This window comes from Phoxinus phoxinus, assembly GCF_949152265.1.
Source record: "Phoxinus phoxinus genome assembly, chromosome: 21".
Classification (NCBI taxonomy): Eukaryota; Metazoa; Chordata; class Actinopteri; order Cypriniformes; family Leuciscidae; genus Phoxinus; species Phoxinus phoxinus.
The window spans coordinates 6977540-6997439 of NC_136896.1; the positions used below are offsets into that span (position 1 = coordinate 6977540).

General features: G+C 37.5%; 1 protein-coding gene and 1 long non-coding RNA gene across 3 annotated transcripts; one reads left to right on the top strand and one right to left on the bottom strand.

The window, feature by feature from the left end:
- Positions 1 to 761: 761 nt before the first annotated feature.
- Positions 762 to 11154, top strand: tekt3 (tektin 3). Of its 2 annotated transcripts, none has more exons than XM_079594505.1 (8): positions 762 to 864; positions 3709 to 4307; positions 5468 to 5551; positions 6280 to 6350; positions 6460 to 6603; positions 6725 to 6947; positions 9060 to 9214; positions 9351 to 9712. In XM_079594505.1, exons 2-8 carry the CDS (start codon positions 3735 to 3737, stop codon positions 9565 to 9567), a joined length of 1467 nt encoding a protein of 488 aa, XP_079450631.1. In that variant the 5' UTR covers positions 762 to 864; positions 3709 to 3734; the 3' UTR covers positions 9568 to 9712. The 2 variants fall into 2 exon arrangements, with proteins under 2 accessions (XP_079450631.1, XP_079450630.1); XM_079594504.1 differs by lacking the exon at positions 762 to 864 and adding an exon at positions 2837 to 2974 and having other exon boundaries at positions 9351 to 11154.
- Positions 8243 to 9080, bottom strand: LOC306989128. The gene is made up of 3 exons (XR_013795584.1): positions 8941 to 9080; positions 8799 to 8841; positions 8243 to 8366 (listed from the first exon to the last, which is right to left on the bottom strand). It is a non-coding gene; the product is annotated as an uncharacterized lncRNA (long non-coding RNA).
- Positions 11155 to 19900: the final 8746 nt, after the last annotated feature.

Here is a 19900-nt window from a genome sequence, read left to right on the forward strand (position 1 = left end):
CTAAGGTGGCTTGGGCATCTGTTGCCTCCTGGACGCCTTCACGGGAAGGTGTTCCGGGAGCGTCCCACCTGGAGGAGAACCCGGGGAAGACACGCAGGAGGGACTATGTCTCCTGGCTGGCCTGAGAACGCCACAGTGTCCCCCCCAGAAGAGCTGGAGGAAGTGTCTGGGGAGAGGGAAGTCTGGGCATCTCTGCTTATACTGCTGCCCCGCGACCTGGCCCCGGATAAGCGGAAGTAACAGTATGTGTATGTATCACTGTAACAATATGTGCATGTATCACTACTTTTTCGAAAAGAATCGCTGCTTTTTCAAAATGCATTTATACATTTATTCAAAATGCATCTATACATACAGTACTACTACATTTGTATGTATGTATGTATGTATCAATCAATCAATCAATACCAACACTACATTTAAAAAAAATGCTACTTTTAAAAAAAGAACTACTTTTTCGAAGTAGAATTTTGAAATTAAATGTTTAATTACATTTATAAATGTTATTACTACATTTATTCATTGATACATTAATTTAAAAAAAAACTTTATATTTATTCAAAATGCATTTTATTTAAAAATCGATTGATACATTTACATTCCAGGCCATGGAGGTTCTGAGACTCAGAGGCAAAGCAATTTTTCCTTTTGCATGAGTCAATACATGACACCCTGTGCAGAACTGAGAGACACGAGCCCAGCGCAGGATAAACACACGACACCCAGCCTGAGTCCTGGACGCACTGGGCTGTAACAGGACACACGGATGATCGTGCTGTGTTAGACAGCCCAGTGTTAGCTCTTCCTGTTGAATGAATCATTGATAAAGCAGCTGTAACCCATCCTCGTTGAGGGGGAGTGGAGGTATGGGGGCCATGCAACACATACAGAAGATGTCCTCTCAACTAATTCACAGATTCATAGCTCAGATTCCCTCCATTCAGGATGATGATTGTATACACAAATAATGGTAGCGACAGTGTGGGATTTCTTGATTTATGTCACCAGAGAGAAGTCTGTAGTTTTCATATGAAAGTCCAGTTATGACATCTTGATTAAACGATTTCATGTGACACTGAAGACTGGAGTAATGGCTGCTGAAAATTCAGCTTTGCCATCACAGGAATAAAATACATACAAATAAATTCAAACTTTGACTTATTTCATTTTATATTTTATCATTCATTAAAACTGATATTTTTATGTTTTTTCAGTTAACCAAAATATAATTTTGAGTAAATGTAAAATATTGTTTAACTGTAAAATCTGCTTCAATTGTATACTCCGTACTTTCCCGTACAGGGAAAACTGTAAAGGATCTATAACCAGACATTTAACTAAATACTGTTAAATAAATAAATAAAAAGAGTTTTTAAAACAGAACAAATCGAATTATAATTTACAGTGAAAAACTGTAAACTGACTTTCCTAGAATTCACTGTGGACATTTCATATTTAAAGGTATTTTGTTGTTGTATATTATTTTGAAATGTATAGAAACATGGTTTATAGAAATTACTAGACACTGGACACTTCATTTCAAATACAAGTAATGCTCTAGACAGGACGAAGCATCAGTCAACACATACAGCTTTCTGCAGAGGTGCTACTCGCTTTGCACTCAACATTTACATTCACACTTCCAGCTGTGTTTCCTGTCCAGATGTGCCACACCTCTGCGGCGAGAACTCGAGCCCATTTCATCTGTGAAATATTAACTGTGCCGTTTCCTAGTCTAAAAAACAAAACAAAAGTATATTTTCACTGCACATAGAAAATAGACCCATCCCCATCTTCTCTGGACATGAATTGCTTTCTCATTAGACCAAAAACCTTGGGTTAGATAGTCAGTTGAGACCAAAGTATAAACAGTACTGAAACACTCAGGATCTACATTTGAAATGTTTGAGCGATGTTGCAATGTTTCAATGCACTTTTTACAGTTGCAATTGAAAACAGAGTGTGAGACAACTGGGTTCGCACAAAAAAAAAAAACAATGATGGCAAGACTCGCAGTGTGTAAAGTGCTGTGATGTCAGGTGTAAACCTGCCTCTGACAGTGCTTAAGAGGTGAAACAGTCCCAGGAAAAAAAAACAAAGCTAAGTAACAAAGAAAAGAAAAATGGCAAACAAATCCAACAAAGAAAAGACATATCGAGTCTATATCTAGAAGTATATACACGCAAACTTCATCGAAGGTAAAGAATTGCTCACGGCACCACAATTGCATGCTCACTCGCCATACATTAGTTTGGATGAAAACGAAATTATGAAAATTATGATTGAAAACAAATCACATTGGACTTTAAATGCTTGGCATTCAATGGCACAAAGATAAACGATAATGTCTCTCAGAGAATCACAATGAACCTTTGTCCCAGTAAATCCACGGCTGATCATTTCGACCCTGTTGAACTATGTTACTAGTTCATGTATTCTGAATGGTTTCTAGACAGAGATTGCAATAACTCACTAGGGGGAATGGCTGCCCAGAAAGCATGACGTGAGAATATTTTGTGTTCAGATAATTATTTTAACCAAGAAATGTTTAAAAATATATATAATTTGATCTTAAAAGCTATATTTGTATATTTATATTTTGTAAATATCTATATTTTTCCACAGGCAATATATTGTGAATAGGCTATATATTATTTTAAATAAAACAAATTATGTACATATGTTAGTTAAATGTTGTTTTTTTCTTCAGGTAACTAATATATATATAGTATGTGGTTGCTATACCTGCCTCTAAACCAGATTGGTTGAACTCTTACAGAAGTGATTCGCGGAATGACGACCTGTGAGGGACTTATCTATAAATAATGCACAACAGTGCCGTTCGAGATCTCTCGCGCATGCGTAGAGTTCTCCACTGTTCATGCACACAGGTGCGCGCATTCACCTGTCAACGGTGCACAGACTGCACACATGTGCGCGAGCGCTTCATGCGAATGACACATTCAAACACACGGTGAGTTCAGAACGTTATTTTTATTTAAAAACTCATAGCCTATAAAGATGTTTACAGATTATCTTGCTCGAGTTAATTGGTCGGTTTGATTTTCTTTGATTTCGCGCATTGTGGACACAATATTGGGTTATAAAACGATGCCATGCAAATGTATGTTCTGTGACGATGTTTAATTTTAATTTACACGTATCAACGTATCAGCGACTTACAATTAGGCGAATATTGTCTCTTTCAGCACTTAAGTAGCTTGGATGCAGATACACAATTAACAGATACACAAATTCATAAAATATATTACATTTACGAGCTTAAAACTTTACTTCTAAGCGTATGGATATTAGTGGTTCTCCAATGCCTTGCATGTCATCAGTAGTAACAAGTTATGATAAGTTTAATAACATTAACAGAATGCACATTCAAATTGCTAAATTAAATTACTTTGATATCTATATTTTCCATAGGTAATACTGTTATACCATGGTATATAGGCCTACCATAGGCTAGTTGTCACATTTTTACTGCAGTGAATATAAATAAACAATTTAATGAATGAATAAATGTTTAATTTCCTCTATTTTACATTTTCACTTTAACAATTTAATGCAGTCTGATGTTAAGGCCAGATGACACACACACACACACACACACACACACACACACACACACACACCAGGAATGCTAACCACAAAGTCACCATACACGTATTCCAAAGCAGATTCTGTTCTATTTTCCAGGGAAAAGGTGGCTAATTGATTAACACATGGAGCTAATTGGATCCACCCAGATGGCCACTTATGCTCGGCCCAAAACCAGCCACTTCCTGCCGGCCATATCCACCACAGCATCCAGTTATAGGAGCCATCAGCCGGCCCTTACCCTCAACCAGAATTCAAACATGCCCTGGAGGACTAATTCTTACTTTAGAAGTGGCAGCGCTATCCCGACCGTATCAGCTCTTCAAAGAGACAACCTGGACTTAGTCCGGGCCAACACCATGTTCTACCCCTCTAACAGGACGGCTCTCAGTTCACGATACATGCCTGAGGACTGGTACAAGTCTAACCAGAGTAACTACAGGGAGTCAGAGTCGTCTCGGAACAGTGCCGAAAGGCTTCGGAGAGACACGATACGACTGATTCAGGATAAGGACCAGCTGACCCGCAGAACTCAGGACTCCACCAGCAAGAACATTGGAGAAAGACTGAACGACATCAGCTTCTGGAGGTCTGAGCTCAATCATGAGATAGACAACATGGTGACCGAGATATCAGTGCTGACGGATGTGAAAAGAAGGCTGGAAAGAGCACTAGCTGAGACAGAAGGGCCACTGCAGGTGACATATTTATATATACATATAATAAATATGTATATTTATATTTCATATATCAACCTGATCTCATGAAAATGTGTCTCTATAGCACGCATTGTGTTTATCTTTATCGTTATTGTGTTTATCGCATTGTATGAATTTATACACGAGATATAGTTTTTACGTGCATATGATACGCAGTATGCAGGGAAAATACCCTGACCTGCCCATGTGTATCCTATGCACATAAAAACTAATTTCCACGTATAAATTGCACGATAAACACACTATAGAGACGCATTTAGTGTGACCGGGTTGAATATATATAGTTTACTACATCAATTTAGTGTGATTAATCTGCAACAGCATGAAAGACAATGGTAAATTGAGTTATTTAACGTTGATTAACATTAATTAATAAACAAACATAATTTCGCCTCTCGAAAAATAGCTAAAGGCCATTTCTTGTTTTTACTATTGTAAAAAATCTTCCATCAGTGCTTGGAAAGTGTCACAGCACAGCTCTAGTGGTCTGTAGTCAGTTACACACCTGATTTGGGTCATGGTGATAGCTGAAGACCCAGTAACTAGAAAAGCCCACAGTAGAGTGTCAGGTGACCCATTGTAAGAAACCACTTGGTAACAAAACCTATATGGGTGTAAGATATACACACTCAATCACACTGAGCACTAGATCTACAATGACCTCAATGTGTTCCAACTCTGTCTTTACAGAGTTACCCGTCTGAGTCACAGTAAGAGACTGTTTCCATAGAGACCGCACCAAAACATTGTGACCACTAGTGTTGTGCTGGATGAGTTCCAAATTAGTGTAGAGTCACTGCCGGCACCTCGCAGGACTGACCACGAGAATGATCACAAGATGTTTCCATAGTGACGTGATTGCTTACTAGAGCTTCCGTGGTCACATTTCGAGTGAGGAGGTGTATTACGTAATGGCCTGCCATTATTAAAACTACATTTGTTATTTGGTGCTGTTATATCTAGTTCTGAAAATACATATATATATATATTATTATTTTTTTGTTCAGAACTTTTTTTGTTCATATATATATATTATATATATATATAAGAACAAAAAAAGTTCTGAACAAAAAAAAAAATATATATATATATATATAAATATTGAATTATCTACATTACTTACTCTCTTTCCTCTCCAGGTGTCCCAGGAATGTTTGTTCCACAGGGAGAAACGGATGTCCATTGATCTGGTTCATGATGATGTAGAGAAAGATTTGATTAAGGTGAGGTCACCTGAGCCTTTATCTAAACCAAAAAACAAGCTCAAATATCGGTAATGAATCAAGGATTATGAGGAGCTTTCTTAATCAATGTGTTTTCCATTCGATTACATCAAATGTAACACACTGCTCTCTGGAATATGTGATTCTGATTGGTCAATGGACTCTTTTCACAGACTGTGATGTTGCGTTTTTCCACAGTTAGCAAAGCTTTTTATTTTTTCAATTAACTTTCCTTGCCAGCTTTTTTTCCCCTTCCTAGCTTCATGCATTCTTTTTTTTTAATCAACACTTAGGTAAGATTCATAAAAAAAGCAACCTTTTGTACAAAAAGCTGAAAAAATCATGTTTTTGTCAAAGTTGTTGCCTGGATTAGAGCCAGAACGAAGATCAAAAACATAGAGTGAGTAAATCTAGGCAAATTTGACATCTTTTTATTTTTGGGAACAAAAAATTGTTGTAATTTCTTATTCACCATTATAGAAGTTTACTATGTTAACTATGATGACTTCCGCTTCTGAGAACCCCCAAAATGTGAAAAATTGTCCATTCTGAGCCTTATGAGGTCAAATAATTTATATGACCACAAACTTGTCCTAGGCAACTGATTTCAAGTAGGCCTAAGCTGTGTTTGTTTCATGTCTCAATTCTAGATCAATCCATTAACTCGCATAGAAAAAAAAAGTAGTCGTAATTTCTATTTGCTAAATAAAATTGTGCCTTTTTTGCAGGAAGTGGAGGTGATTAAGTCATGTCAGGAGAGAATGAGGCGACATTTAGAGCGAGCTATTGCTCAACTAGCGTGAGTCTCTAAATAACCATACAATTACTTATAAATACTTCTAGTTTGACAAATGATCATGTCGTCTTTGAAACACAATGCATGTGCTTATACTGATTAATATCCTCAGGTCGAATCGTGCAACACAGCACGAGCTGGAGAGAGATTTGAGTGACAAGGTAACAGCTCAGAGAATCGATGACCGGTGTCACCATCTCAGGAACACCTCTGATGGGATCAGCTACTATAGAGGAATCGATCGCCTGGACCCATCGTGAGCTTTATTTTATTTAAAAAAACAACAATGAAGTCCAATGAATGACATGAGTCTGTTTTTAGGATTTTTCTAAATAATAAATCAATGTTCTAATTTACTTTCTGTATGGTCTCAACAGTATCAGTCTTCCAGACTCCTGGTCGAAGTTCACCGACGATAACATCCTGCATTCTCAGAGCCAACGCGCCGCATCTCACAAACTCCGTGATGAGATTGAGATTCTGCTCAATGCCACTTCAAACGAGATGTGGAACCAGTTTAACGCCGTAAACGTGTCATTTACCAACCGTATCTCTGAGACGGCAGACACCAAGAACAGTCTGCAAAGTCACCTGGCCAAGGTAACTACAGGATGCCAATGTAAGGGGGGATTTCCTGCAGCGGTTCAGTCTGCAAGACCGCCGAATGACTAAAACGTTGTCAGCAAGATGGTAGAAAACTGTACATTTCTTGTCTATTCCACCCACTGCCACTTAAACCAATGACGGAAATAAGCGCAGTTACAAAAGCTAAATATGTGGGAGAGCGTTGCTATAGATAGTGACAATATTGTATTGCAATAGGTAGCACTTCAAAGTCAATACCAAATCAAAACTAGTTAGCAGATTATTTGTAATTGGAAAGGTAAAATAGTTACAAAATAAATGAATGAGATGATAACTTATACCATTAATTGTACCCAGCATATGTAAAATGTTACCTGAGAGATAGAGAGAGAAACAAAGAAAAGAGGAGACAAAGGGAGAGAGCCCCAAGAAAGAGAGCCAGAGCATAAGAGAGAGAGAGAGAGAGAGAGAGAGAGAGAGACCCAAGAAAGGGACCCAGAGATTAAAAGAGCCAGAGCACCAAAGAGGAGAGCATAAAAAGAGACAGAGCAACAGTTTCAATCTTCTTTTATCCCTTCCGTGACCAATGAAATTGAAATGTGAGACATTCAACCTGACCAATCAGATAATTACAACTTCCCCCATTTGTGACAATATCATACCTCCAAAGTACGCACATCTTAGGCCTACAGGTCTTGATCACTATCAGCACCTCGATGCCTTTAGGGACTCCAAATGGTCATTGGGGAAAGAGGGGGTGAAAAACAGTAAAGCAGATGTCTTTGTTCATTTCAAATATCTTGGATTATTTTCAATCCTACACTGAACACTGCGTCTTTGCCTTTAACTGCTCATTTTGGTCCTAGTTCAAGTCAAATCAAGTGAAAACTGGTTTATAAAACAGGTCTATAGCAGTTAGTTTTTATTTAACCTTATCTCAAAAGCAATGCTTTATAGTAAATATAAGTAGGAATTTGCAAATTGTAAAATATAGAAGTCAATAGTCAAAACAGTCACAAATAATAATTATTATAGATTTTAAAAAAGTATGTTAGTCGAGTTTTTTGCATAAAAAGGTCACAACAGGTTCACAAAACAATCCATACTGCAAAGTGATTTATTGATTGATACATTAATGTATGTCAGTCTAAAATGATCCAGGTCCTTCAGTCACTTTTGAAGGTAAACTTTTATCTTAGATGTATACGAACTGGAATAACATAGTATTATTCTCATGTTGTTTAGTAATAATAGAATATATACTACTTCCTCACTTACTTCACATTGACCGGATAGGACCCAAAGTAAACAGCCTTTTCCTTGCTTGCTTGCGTATGCTGTAAAGATGTAGACGCGAAGCTCTATAGTAGATGAGGTTAATGAAGGACATGAAGAAGCTCTGTCAGCTGTCCATAATGTTTAAGCCCTTGACGGCTGTAATCAGAGGCATGAGGCAACCAATAAACAACCATCATTCATGATGATGGTGATTGGTCAAAATGAGATTACTTCAAAAAAATTGTCGTGAGGGAGTGTGTCTATGTAAGAGATGTCTCTGTAACTAGACACTTGATCCTGAATATTTTTTATGACCATTATATTTATGTGGATAACAGGAGCCAACTGTAACAAGGAGAACTATAAAATCCTTTCAGATACCTTACACATCAATCAGTTTAATGACATTTTGAAGTTAATTTAACATTGGTTATAACTTTCTAATCTGGCATGCTTAAATGTTGTATATACAAATTGACTCTATAGCTTGGCAAACCAAATAATAAGTAAACAAGTTCATTTGTAGAATTACATTTTCTGTAAAGAACAAATAAGAAAATTTTAAAAAGCCAAATTTATCCCGCTTACCCTGAGGTAAAATTTCTGCTCTCTCCGCTTTGTCCTGGCATGGCTGTGTGGGAAATTTGCCCAGAAGAGAGCAATACCAACCTAATTTCAGATTAAAGTGCTTTAGACTGTCAATTATGATATACAGTAGAAATAAGTGTACCTGACTGGACCGCTTTAACTTTGAGAAGGGTCGAGAAGTCAGACACGGAGAATAAGTGACTTTGTCACTTATTCAATCAACGCTCGTTCTCTCTCTTGCTTTCTTGTTTCCACATTCAGACTCTTCAGGAAATCTTCCAGACTGAGATGCTGATTGAAGCTTTAAAAAAGGCAATCCGAGACAAAGAGAACCCACTTAAAGTGGCCCAAACCCGCCTGGAAGAGAGGACTCGCAGACCCAACGTCGAACTCTGCAGAGACAACCCTCACCATAGGTAACCTATTAAGTCAATAAAAACAAGAAAACAATATTTGTGTCATGAAAAGGTATCATACATGTACAGACAACTTATGTTTTGTAAAATCAAATGCAAAAAGCTCTGTTCTCCTTGTCTTTCCCTTTGGTCTCAGGTTGATTACAGAAGTGAGGGAGATTGAAGACACCATTCATAAGCTGAGACAGAGATTGATGGAGGCCGAGAACACCCTGCAGACCCTGGTGAAGACGAAAGTTTCTCTGGAGCATGACCTGTCAATCAAGGCCAACTCTCTGTTCCTGGATCATGAAAAATGCATGAGCATGAGGAAGAGCTTTCCCAGCACTCCTCGTCTAGTCGGATACACCTAGATCCTCCAGAACCTTCTCTAGAAGCTGCTTAACCATTAATCTAGATAAAAAATTTGATGTTTAAAACATAAACTGCAAGATTAGTGTCAAACAGGTTGACAGTTTATACTTAGTCCTCTTAATTAAGTGGATTGATATCTTATTATACCTCACTATTATTGCTTCACTTACCATTAGGTTAAACACACCATAATGATTAGAGGCTTTCGCACCGGAGGAACCTTTTCGATTGGCGGAAGTACCCAGTTTTTGGCATGTTCGAACAAGTTGATAATTATGATTGGGAAGCTCAGGATTTTTTTTTACCCCCGATCTTTACGAGTTGGGGTGTGTCAGTGAGAAACATGGAGGAATACCACAATACTTAAAGGTATTTAGCAGTGATATTGCTAGACTTTTCCATTTACAGCAACGTAAGCTAATTGCCTGGACAGAAAATGATGGCTTTACGGTAATGTAACGATAAAGTTTGCAGTGGCTTCATAAATTAATTAAAAACGTTTAAAAAAATAATCACCTGATTTCTTTGTTCTTCATTTTCTAGAACTAGAAACTTGCTGTGTTTTTGTGTAATTAAATAAGAGAAAGTACACCGCCATGATCTTACTCCGACAAAATGACTTGAACGCACCTTCTGTCATAAACACGACTTCCCACGACTTAAAAAAAATATATATATATATTGATTTTTTTTTAACATTTCAACTACAGTCAGGGGCGTACAATGAGTAAACCAACCAAACAAACAAACATAAAAATACATTATAAAGGAAACTGAACGCACCATATCCCCGTGACGTAAGTATACACTGACTGGTCAAACGCACGCGAAAGAGCCACAGATTATAGCCTATTTTACTCCACAAACTAACTCTATGAACATGGAAACAGTGATAGATGGGCCTCTTAACCTTTATGCTAAGGAGAAAATCCAACGCAACTTTGAGCGGACCAAAATAAGCGTATTTCTGCTCATCTAACAACATTGGACATCAACCACACTGCAAACGCTTTTCATATAGGCCTACTATCTACTATAGTGTAACAGTTCTATCTAATAACGTGTAAGACAGCTCGTAAACAAACTAATGAACACTGCGAATGCGAGACCTGTATGCTCCGGCTGGCGTTCTGGTTCTCAGCGCCGTCAAAATAAAGGTCCACCGTGCCGTCAAAATAAAAGTCACAACAACAAGCGCGGCTCAGAGTTCCTACTGGCGGTGCGAAGTCAACGAACGCAACCAGGAAAAAATGTCCTAGTGGAATCATTCGTTCTCGGGAACCTCCTTGAAGGCTAGTTCCTAGAATTAAGTTTCTAGAACTAACCGGTGCGAAAGCCCCTATTGTAATGATTAGAAATGATTGTCACTTGTACTTTGACTGTCTGGATTTTAAACATCAATAATCCCTGAACTGCTAGAAGATAGTAAAATTGACCTTTAGTGAAGTAACTTTATTTGCACTACTCAATATTATATTTACCATGCATAAAGCCTCACGTTGATTGTGACATGGATATTAAAATTCTTTAAAAATTACTGGCCATTAAGGGGGGAAATAAAGTGATTTGAGCGTTCATGCACCTTTAATCAGATAGTAGTGATCCTTGTTAGTCTTATTAGAAAACACTAATAAATTTAATACAAAGCTAAGTTCAGTTATCTTAAGAGCTCCAGACATCTGTTGAACTGAGGTCTGATTTCTACACCAGTTGTGACATGATTCTGGCAGTTTGCAGACAGTGGACACGACACCTTGCTTTTGTTTGTTTAGTTCAGAGGTCCACTTGAGGGCTGTCACTGATAAAGTGATCTTTACTCCACACTTCCCTGAGTTAACCAAAGCACAGAGGAGCTGTAGTTCTCATGTTCTTCTGAAGTACAAACACACACTTCAGAAGCAGATGCCACAGACAAGCAGACTCATTGTTAAGTATACACACAGCATCTGGGTTTATTGATTCAGAGGGGGAACGTGTTTTCTCCTGTATACAACACATTGGTGTTCTGCTCAAAGACACACTCCAAACTCTTTACATATTTATCAAAGTCTGCTCTGTAGTCTGAATGTTTTACAGTAGCCTACAAGATGAACTTGAGATTAGGTTCATCCCTAAGAACAGTGTGTTATGTGCTTTTTGACATCTAAATATAAACACAGAGCAATGGAGACATAATGCAAATCTATGCTATTATGTGTTTGTTAATTGTTACAGTTCAGTTGAGTATCAATTTTGTCTCTGATCTTTCTCCTAAAAGTCCTAAAAATAAACACAAATTTGCTTAAATACAGCTAGGATTCATTAAATTGATCAAAAGTGCCAGTAAAGACATTTCCATTGTTATGAAACTTTTCTATATATAAAAAAAGAAACATTCTAATCATCAAAGAATCCTGAAAAAACTGTATGTTTCCACAAAAACATTAAGCAGAACTGCGTACTACGAAGATATTGTTACCACAAATTAAGAATTTGTTCTCGTTTTAGTAAATCGTGGCCACGTTGAACTTATTTGTTAGCTTGTTTTGATTTAACTAAAACGAGAGAACAAATTAGTATATTGATTTGTATATTAATGGCTTTGCCATTACATTTAAAATACATAAAAATTGGGAGTTATTTGAAATTGAAATAGTATTTCATAATATTACGCGTACTGTTTTTTTTTTTTTTTATCAAATAAATGCATCCTTGCTGAGCATAAGAGACTTCATTAAAATCATGCAAACATCTTACCGACTAGGTAGTGTAGGTTGCATGCAAGTCATTTTGATTACATTTTCATCCCAAGTAACTGACAGCAACAGCCTCTCTTGAGCAACCCCATGCAAATGCCTATTTTGACTTCTCGGGTTGCTCATTGTGGGCCCTGAACCTTCAATCTTCTGGTTCCCAAATAACACCACATTTCATCAGTTTTCCTGTTCAGTGACTGACTGTTCTCTATATCTGCTGCTAAATAATGGAATGCTCCAAGTAAATATTAAAATCCCCAGTTCTCTCTTTCTTATCATGGCTTTGAAAGCCTTCCTGACTATATCGAGGACACAGTGGTCCTCAGAGTCTCAGATGTTTGCTACAATCATCAGACAGGAGCAATATTGTTTTCCACACGTCTGAATAAGAGCTCCGTTTCAGAGCCTGATCCAAATAACCAACCTTGACCTTTGAAATATTGCAGGAATGTGTTGCTTAAGACAAATATGACTCTGTTTGATCGGATGTTGACATAAAAAGGAGATTCTGGAGACCTTGTAATGTGTTACTTACTGCTGAATGGTTTGGCAATTTTCTCATAGATAATATTATTTGCTTTATTTATGAAATCTTCATGCAGAGTTATGAGAAGGTTGTAAAACCTGCTGGCCAGTTTTCAGTGTCAGCTTGGCTTCATTCGCCACCTTACTGTCACATCTGAAGTGTGGTTCTCATGGTTTCCAGCAAAGAAAACATACAGATAAAACATTCGAGTGGGCCCTGCCAGCCCAGGAGAGTCATCCGGTGGCCAGCTGTGCCTGAAATTTAAGTTGGATCCCACGGTTCTCTTCTCATTGAGTTTTACACACAGACCACCACTTTAGACCATGAAATCTGCCAACAGTACAAAAGTCTAGATGTATTCATGTATCAGTTAGAATCTCAGTGTGGTCCAAACACAGCTGGACACTGAAGAAAATGTGCAAACGTTCGCTTTGCGAGTTTACAATCTTGAAAGTCGCCCAGGTCAATAAAAATGCCACTGTTTGTGACTTGCAACTTTAACTGAGGTTGAAGGGACTCTGCATGACTCTGGTTCTGATTCAAATTCCACTTAAAGATTCTGATACCATTATTATTCTTTTAGCACTTTTGATGGAGCAAATGACTGCTTTGCAAGTCTTTTTGACTGAATTATTAAAAAGAATTGGCTCATAAGAGTTGTTCATGAATCACCATAATATCATGAGGTGTCGAATTAACAGTTAGTTATGTTCCTCGAGGAGGATTAGCTGAGTGACGTTCCAATATTGCTGATATCCAACAGCACTGGGACTTTTTTGCAAGTTATATGTGACATCTGAAATCACATTGTAGGCGAAAAACAGTATGTGACAAAAGAAGTATCTCCGAATTCACAGTGCTCATAAAAGAGTAGGAAAAAAGTACCCGGATGACCTACTACTTCCGGTGAGATTCTGAAGTGCGCATACGATGGACACTTTACAATCCCATGATGCCATGGCAGAGGATTTGTGAATGACAGTGAAGCGACACAACTGACACTGGTAGGTCACATGATAATGACAAAATGGCGAATTGGATTACATTCATACACACATTCATATAGAACATATTTTTAACGGTCACGAAGTAGTCACTTATTTAAAGTAAATACTCAAGAGAGTATGTAATTTCGGACGCAGCCTTATTGATCCAGGAACAAAAGTGACTTAAGCGTTAGCATAATGATTGCATATCATTCACTCTGGCATTTATTCATTCATTAAAGGGATTTGTTCAAAAACACATTCATTTAGGAATAAAAGAGACTTTTGTGTAAATCATTTAATTATTCACTCAAGCGATTTGTTCAAAAACAGATTCAATCAGAAACAAAACAGACTTGTGAGTCGTTGAGACATTCAATCGACCCGTGTTGCTATGAGACACATACGTAACAGTTCCGCCGTTTCTTTGTTTGGAACTATTTGAGTTGGTGAAACAAAAATAGATATAGTAACTTGCAATATTGTGTCAGCTAGTTATGTTTTCAGCTAGCAAAGTTTTAGTTTTGTGCTGTATAGAGTCAATAGTGATGGAAACACTGCAATTTAGTAGTGTTCTTTTCAAATCCACCATGAAAACTATTTGGTCGTGTCAATAAATAAAGAAGCAAACGATGTCAATCCCTGGTCAATCAGTAATGTAGCAAATGTAGTTTTGAGTAGAATATATTTATGACCGTGAGGACAAGGAAGATGTTTCCATTCCCAATTATCACTCCCCTGACATATCTATCCTCCCTTCTCTCCATTCCAGAAAGCAATGCAGAGCCCACTCGTTCTGAAACAGCCTCTACCATTGTGTATTTCACATTACCGAGCTCTTAAAATCTCTCAGCATTACATAATTAGAGTTACTGACAGAGAAGAGGCTCTCTGGTTCCACCTTCTCTCTCTTTCACTCTTCTTCTTTACATCTATGTCAAGACCACATACCTTAAGCCCGGACTTTAGCTGGGGACGTGCATGCTTTTCTCTCCTCAACAAAACATATGATTCAGTGGACACAAAAATAACTGGCCTTAGCCCTCTCCTCTTAACCCTGTCCTCAGAGAATGCACTCTGGAATCTTCACTACAGTCTTGACATATATCAGCCTTTATTTTTAACCTCCAACCAGCAAGCCAGCTCTTTTCTCATTAGAGTCTTCTCATTAGATCTCCACATCTCTCTGTAGAGACGACAGGGATTACAGTATCCTCTTTCATATCAATATTTTATCATTGATGATTTGGTGTAGCTGAGAAAACTGCTAAAACATCATTTGCCAATTTTATTTAAAGGGCCAGAACTTGAACTCACCCACATGAGCACCACTGCTGAATGCATTTAGACTATGAAATGCATTAAAAAAGTAATTATAGAAAATGACTGGTTTCACCACGTCTTTGGACATTGTAACAGAATAAATGTATTTTTTAAATACTTTGGAGAACCATATAAATACCATGGTAGGCTACATGAATACGGTAATCATTTAGCACCATATCTAAAACACTATTGCATTATCATATTATATATTTTTGCTACTCTGCTTAGGAACAATATTGTAAAAAAAAAAAACACACACGCTGAAATTGAAATAGATACCATAATTTGAACATGGTACTACCTATGTTTTTGTAAAGATTCAAAAGTTTGGGGTCAGTAAGATTTTTTAAATTTTGGAAGAACAGTAAAATACATTTAAAATGTTACAAAAGATTTACATTTGCTGTTATTTTTAAATTTCTATTTATCAAAGAATCTTGAAAAAAAATATTTAAAATGTATCCTCAACAAAATTATCAAATGCATCAAGAAATATTTATTGAGCATAAAATCAGCATATTAGATTGATTTCTGAAATATCATGTGACTGGCGTAATGATGCTGAGAATTCAGTTTTGCCATCACACAAAAATTACATTTTAAAATATATTAAAATATTTATATTTTATAAATATAATATTTCACAAAATACATAAGCTATTTAATCCGTAAATCGGAGGTGATTCCCTAAAAACAGCACAAAACGACCATGCGTTGTGCTTAAATTCCTGCAAATAAATATACAGGCTCTTCCACATTGTCATATCTATCTATTAAACTTGCTACCACAGTAACAGTGGTGCCAGTGTATGCATAATACAATATATTTCAGCTGCATCCAATAATGATAATGACCTCAGGGCTGAGTGAGCGCAGGGCTGAAGTAAAGGATGCATTCTGTGTCAGGAAATAGTTCACATTCTACAACAATATAGCTGTACAGAGTACAATGAAAAGGGAGAGAGAAAGTTTTCCTTGAAATGTAGGCCCTCAAACCACAAAATTATTAGTCGGGACATGTCGTTTGTAACATAAAACAGGAAATCTGAAGTAGACAAGATATGCAGACCCAACTGCTCTGTTTAACTGCAGTTAGACCACAACGGGTAGAAAGGGAATCCCTGCCATTCGTCATTGTGTGACCATTCAAGTTAGTGTTTTCAACCTTCTAGATCTCTCTCTCACACACTCTCTCTCACACACACACACACACACACACACACACACACACACACACACACACACACACACACACATACACACACACACACACACACACACACACACACACCACCTCCTATCAAAGGTGACGTTATATAACACTAACGTTATAGCCTCCCAGCTAACAAAAAATGTTCTAAGAACTTTTTGCTGATGTTTCAATAAAGTTATTAAAACGTGATTTCTAACTGTTCTCTGTACGTTCAAAACATCCACTTAAGGGAACCGTTGTGTTCACATGTGAAAATGAACACTTATCATGATCAAATTAACGCTGCATTTTCAGAAGAATGTGAAGTTCACTGCACATACTCTTTAAAATACACAATACACAAAATTTTTACACACCGGTCTGTTATTGTAGGGACATTGACTTTTCACAACCCTAAACATGATGCTGAGCAAAACAAACTGTGATGGATTGCTTTACATGTCAGGATGGCATCTTGGGCAATACTTTCCCAGACAGCAACATAGTGTCGTCCCAGATCCGGGCCACATCTGGTACAGTACATGTGGATTCCACGCGTACCAGATGTGGGCCGGATCTGGGTCGACACTAGTTGCTGTCTGGGTGGCCATGAGTATGAAGGTCACGAGACTTAAGTTTAAATAACGTTTTTGAGCTAATGTTTTGAGAATATTATTAAAGACCAGATGACTTTGAACAAACGTTTTATTAAGGTTACATGAAGAATGTATGTTCATAACTTTGAGAGAACCTTCTATGAACGTTCCCCGTTAGCTTGGCCGGAGACAAAAGTCTACAGAAATGTCTACTGGAAGTCTGAGGGCTCCGTCCGATTGATCGGTTAAATGAATATCATATCGACAGCCAGTTCAGAAGAAAAGGAAGCTAAATTTGCAGACGCTGTCTCTCCTATCCTCTCGGTCTCCTGCTGAATCATGCTGTGGGATGATTCAAGAGTCCAGTCTCTTCTTTTATACTGTCCGCTGGTGTTTATTTATGGCTTCGTCTCCAGGGAAACTGCAGGAAGTGTGACACACAACATCAGAATGGAACTAGGGGAAGTGAGATTGAGATGCCAGATCAACAAAAAATATAAGTCTAGCTTGTGTTGGGTTGGTGGATCAATTTGTACACCGTCTAGGTACTGTATGTGTGAGCTTATATTGCTCATAATGAAAACATGATGACAGGTCTGAATGAGTATAATAGTAGCCAAACATCTGTGCAGTCCTTGAAAGTCCTTTATTTACTCTCATCCCTCGAGTCATAAAAGGAATCGGTTGTTTTTATTCCCACAGTCAGTCTGCTCGTTGTTGTTTTTTATCATGCACACTTTCTTTAGCCACTTTCTCCTCATGATGTTTATTCCCTGGTAGGTTCTTTAGAGTCTGGCTCATACAAACCCCGCTCAGAGTGTGAAGTTGATAACCCTAATGAGTTTCCTGTTATTTTACTGTGATAAGTCCCTCACTTTTGGAAAAAAAATATCATAGCAGATATGAGGATTACTGGGAAATAACATGTCGATAAAGTGGTGCAGGTTTGACGTCAAAACCTGGAAGACGAATTCGTCACTGATTCCTTCGAGATTTTCATTTGGGGTTTTATAATGGGGTTTTTCAATTTATGAGTAAAATAAAGCCTGTGGTAAACATAAATTGACAATACTTTGACGTTTTCTTCTACAATGTACACTGCACACACTCACATCCCAAACTGCCGTATAGTTATAAAAACATACATTTTCAAAAATGAATATAACTGCTTCAAAATTTGCGTTTTCACTATGCGTGTAATTTACGTTGTAGAACAAAACCTCAAAGTATCGTCAAGATTTGACAAGATTTCATCAAAGCAGAAAGTCGTAAGTGATACCATTGTTAAAATAAAAACTATAAAGCAAAAATAATGCATTCAGACCAGTATCTAAACTAAAACTGGAAAAGTAATATTGCTAAGAGGTTTTGCAAAGTCTGTATGATGTCCTGTTCCCTTGATGGCCTTCAAAACAAGACCCATTATCCAGAGTGAAATCAATGTCACACATGGCCTCACGGGGTTTATTTTGTTCTGTTTCCTTTGCTATGCGTGAAGGGTCTTTCTGATCCAACTTGAGCTGTTGCAGGGCATGCCGAGTTTCTCTAAACTATAATAAAGTATTGTGCCTATCTGTCTTTGTGTTTGTATAGGCATGTATACAGAGAATCAAGTACTTTTGTCATGGACACAACATGATGTTGTTGGTCTCCAATCACCAAAGATTTAGAGTCAAGGAGTCAAAACCACTTTACAAACCCAAACATGTCCGATAAGTCCTGGATAAATCTCTTAAAATGTGGGCACACACAAACACTCAACCCACATACTCCAAAACACACACCCCTGCATTTAAGTCAGGCCTTGTCTCTCAGTGACTCACAAACATAAATCACACTCTTAATGGCTGTAGAGTGTAACATTAGAGCCTGGTCGGGTGTGTGTGTGTGTGTGTGTGTACCACTACATATATATGGGACTGCATGCCTTGGTACCTGGACAAATACTCAAAGATCCAGTAACCCTCCAGTTACTATCCCTGTACACCTTAGATAATGCTCAGCTCTTCTATAAGCATGTGTCACATAATGATGTACTTTACAGCAAATATCAGTGAAAATCAAAACATTTCAGTGAATGGAATTTTGGATTGGGAAAATGTCTTTTATGGGCGAATGCCAACATAATGGATGCAGCATTTTTCACATAATGGAAGTGCATCTCCAAAATACGTCTGTTCTAATATTGGAGATAATGGTCTGGCAAACAAACAGAATGGAGGCCATTCAATTAAATATGTGGGTTGTCTACTAAGGATAATGCCATTTGACCAAAATGTCCTAATTTGTCTTATATGATTACTATTACTAATTCAATAATATTTAACCATGTCTATGCAATTAGTTTTATGGGTAAACACTCTAAATAAAAAAATAAAAAATGACTTAAACTTAACCGAAACACTAACTGATGATGACTGATGGTAAAAGTTTAGTTGAAAACTGGCATGAGGAATAACAGACATCTGGGAAAATTATAATGCAATATTGCAGCTGAAATAAACTAAATTTCAAAAAAGGAATTTATTTATTCTCAAAAAGTGCACATGTTTTTATAGATGCACATGCAAAGTGTTGAACAGTACAGTTAAAATCCCAGCAGTCCTCTCTGATTGAGCAAAGGCAAATATAATGGAAGACACAAGGCCCCGTTTACACTCATGTCAAGCTTGCATTCCCCATGTTATCTCTAGTTTGTGTAACTGGAACGCCAGAACATTCCATAGTACCACAGGGATTATTGCTCCTTCCGCGAGTCAATGGGTGATAAGCAAGAACAACAAGCCACTGTCACACTGCTAGCAGAAACTAAATGTGTGGACTCTCACAGATACGCAACAATGCAGCATTTTGATCAGTTCAGTTCCCATCCTCATATTCCATGGCCTGAACTTACCGAACAATCAACATCTACATCTGTCATCTCCTTATATTTGCTATGTATCTGTATGGGTAGATAACCCCCTCTAAA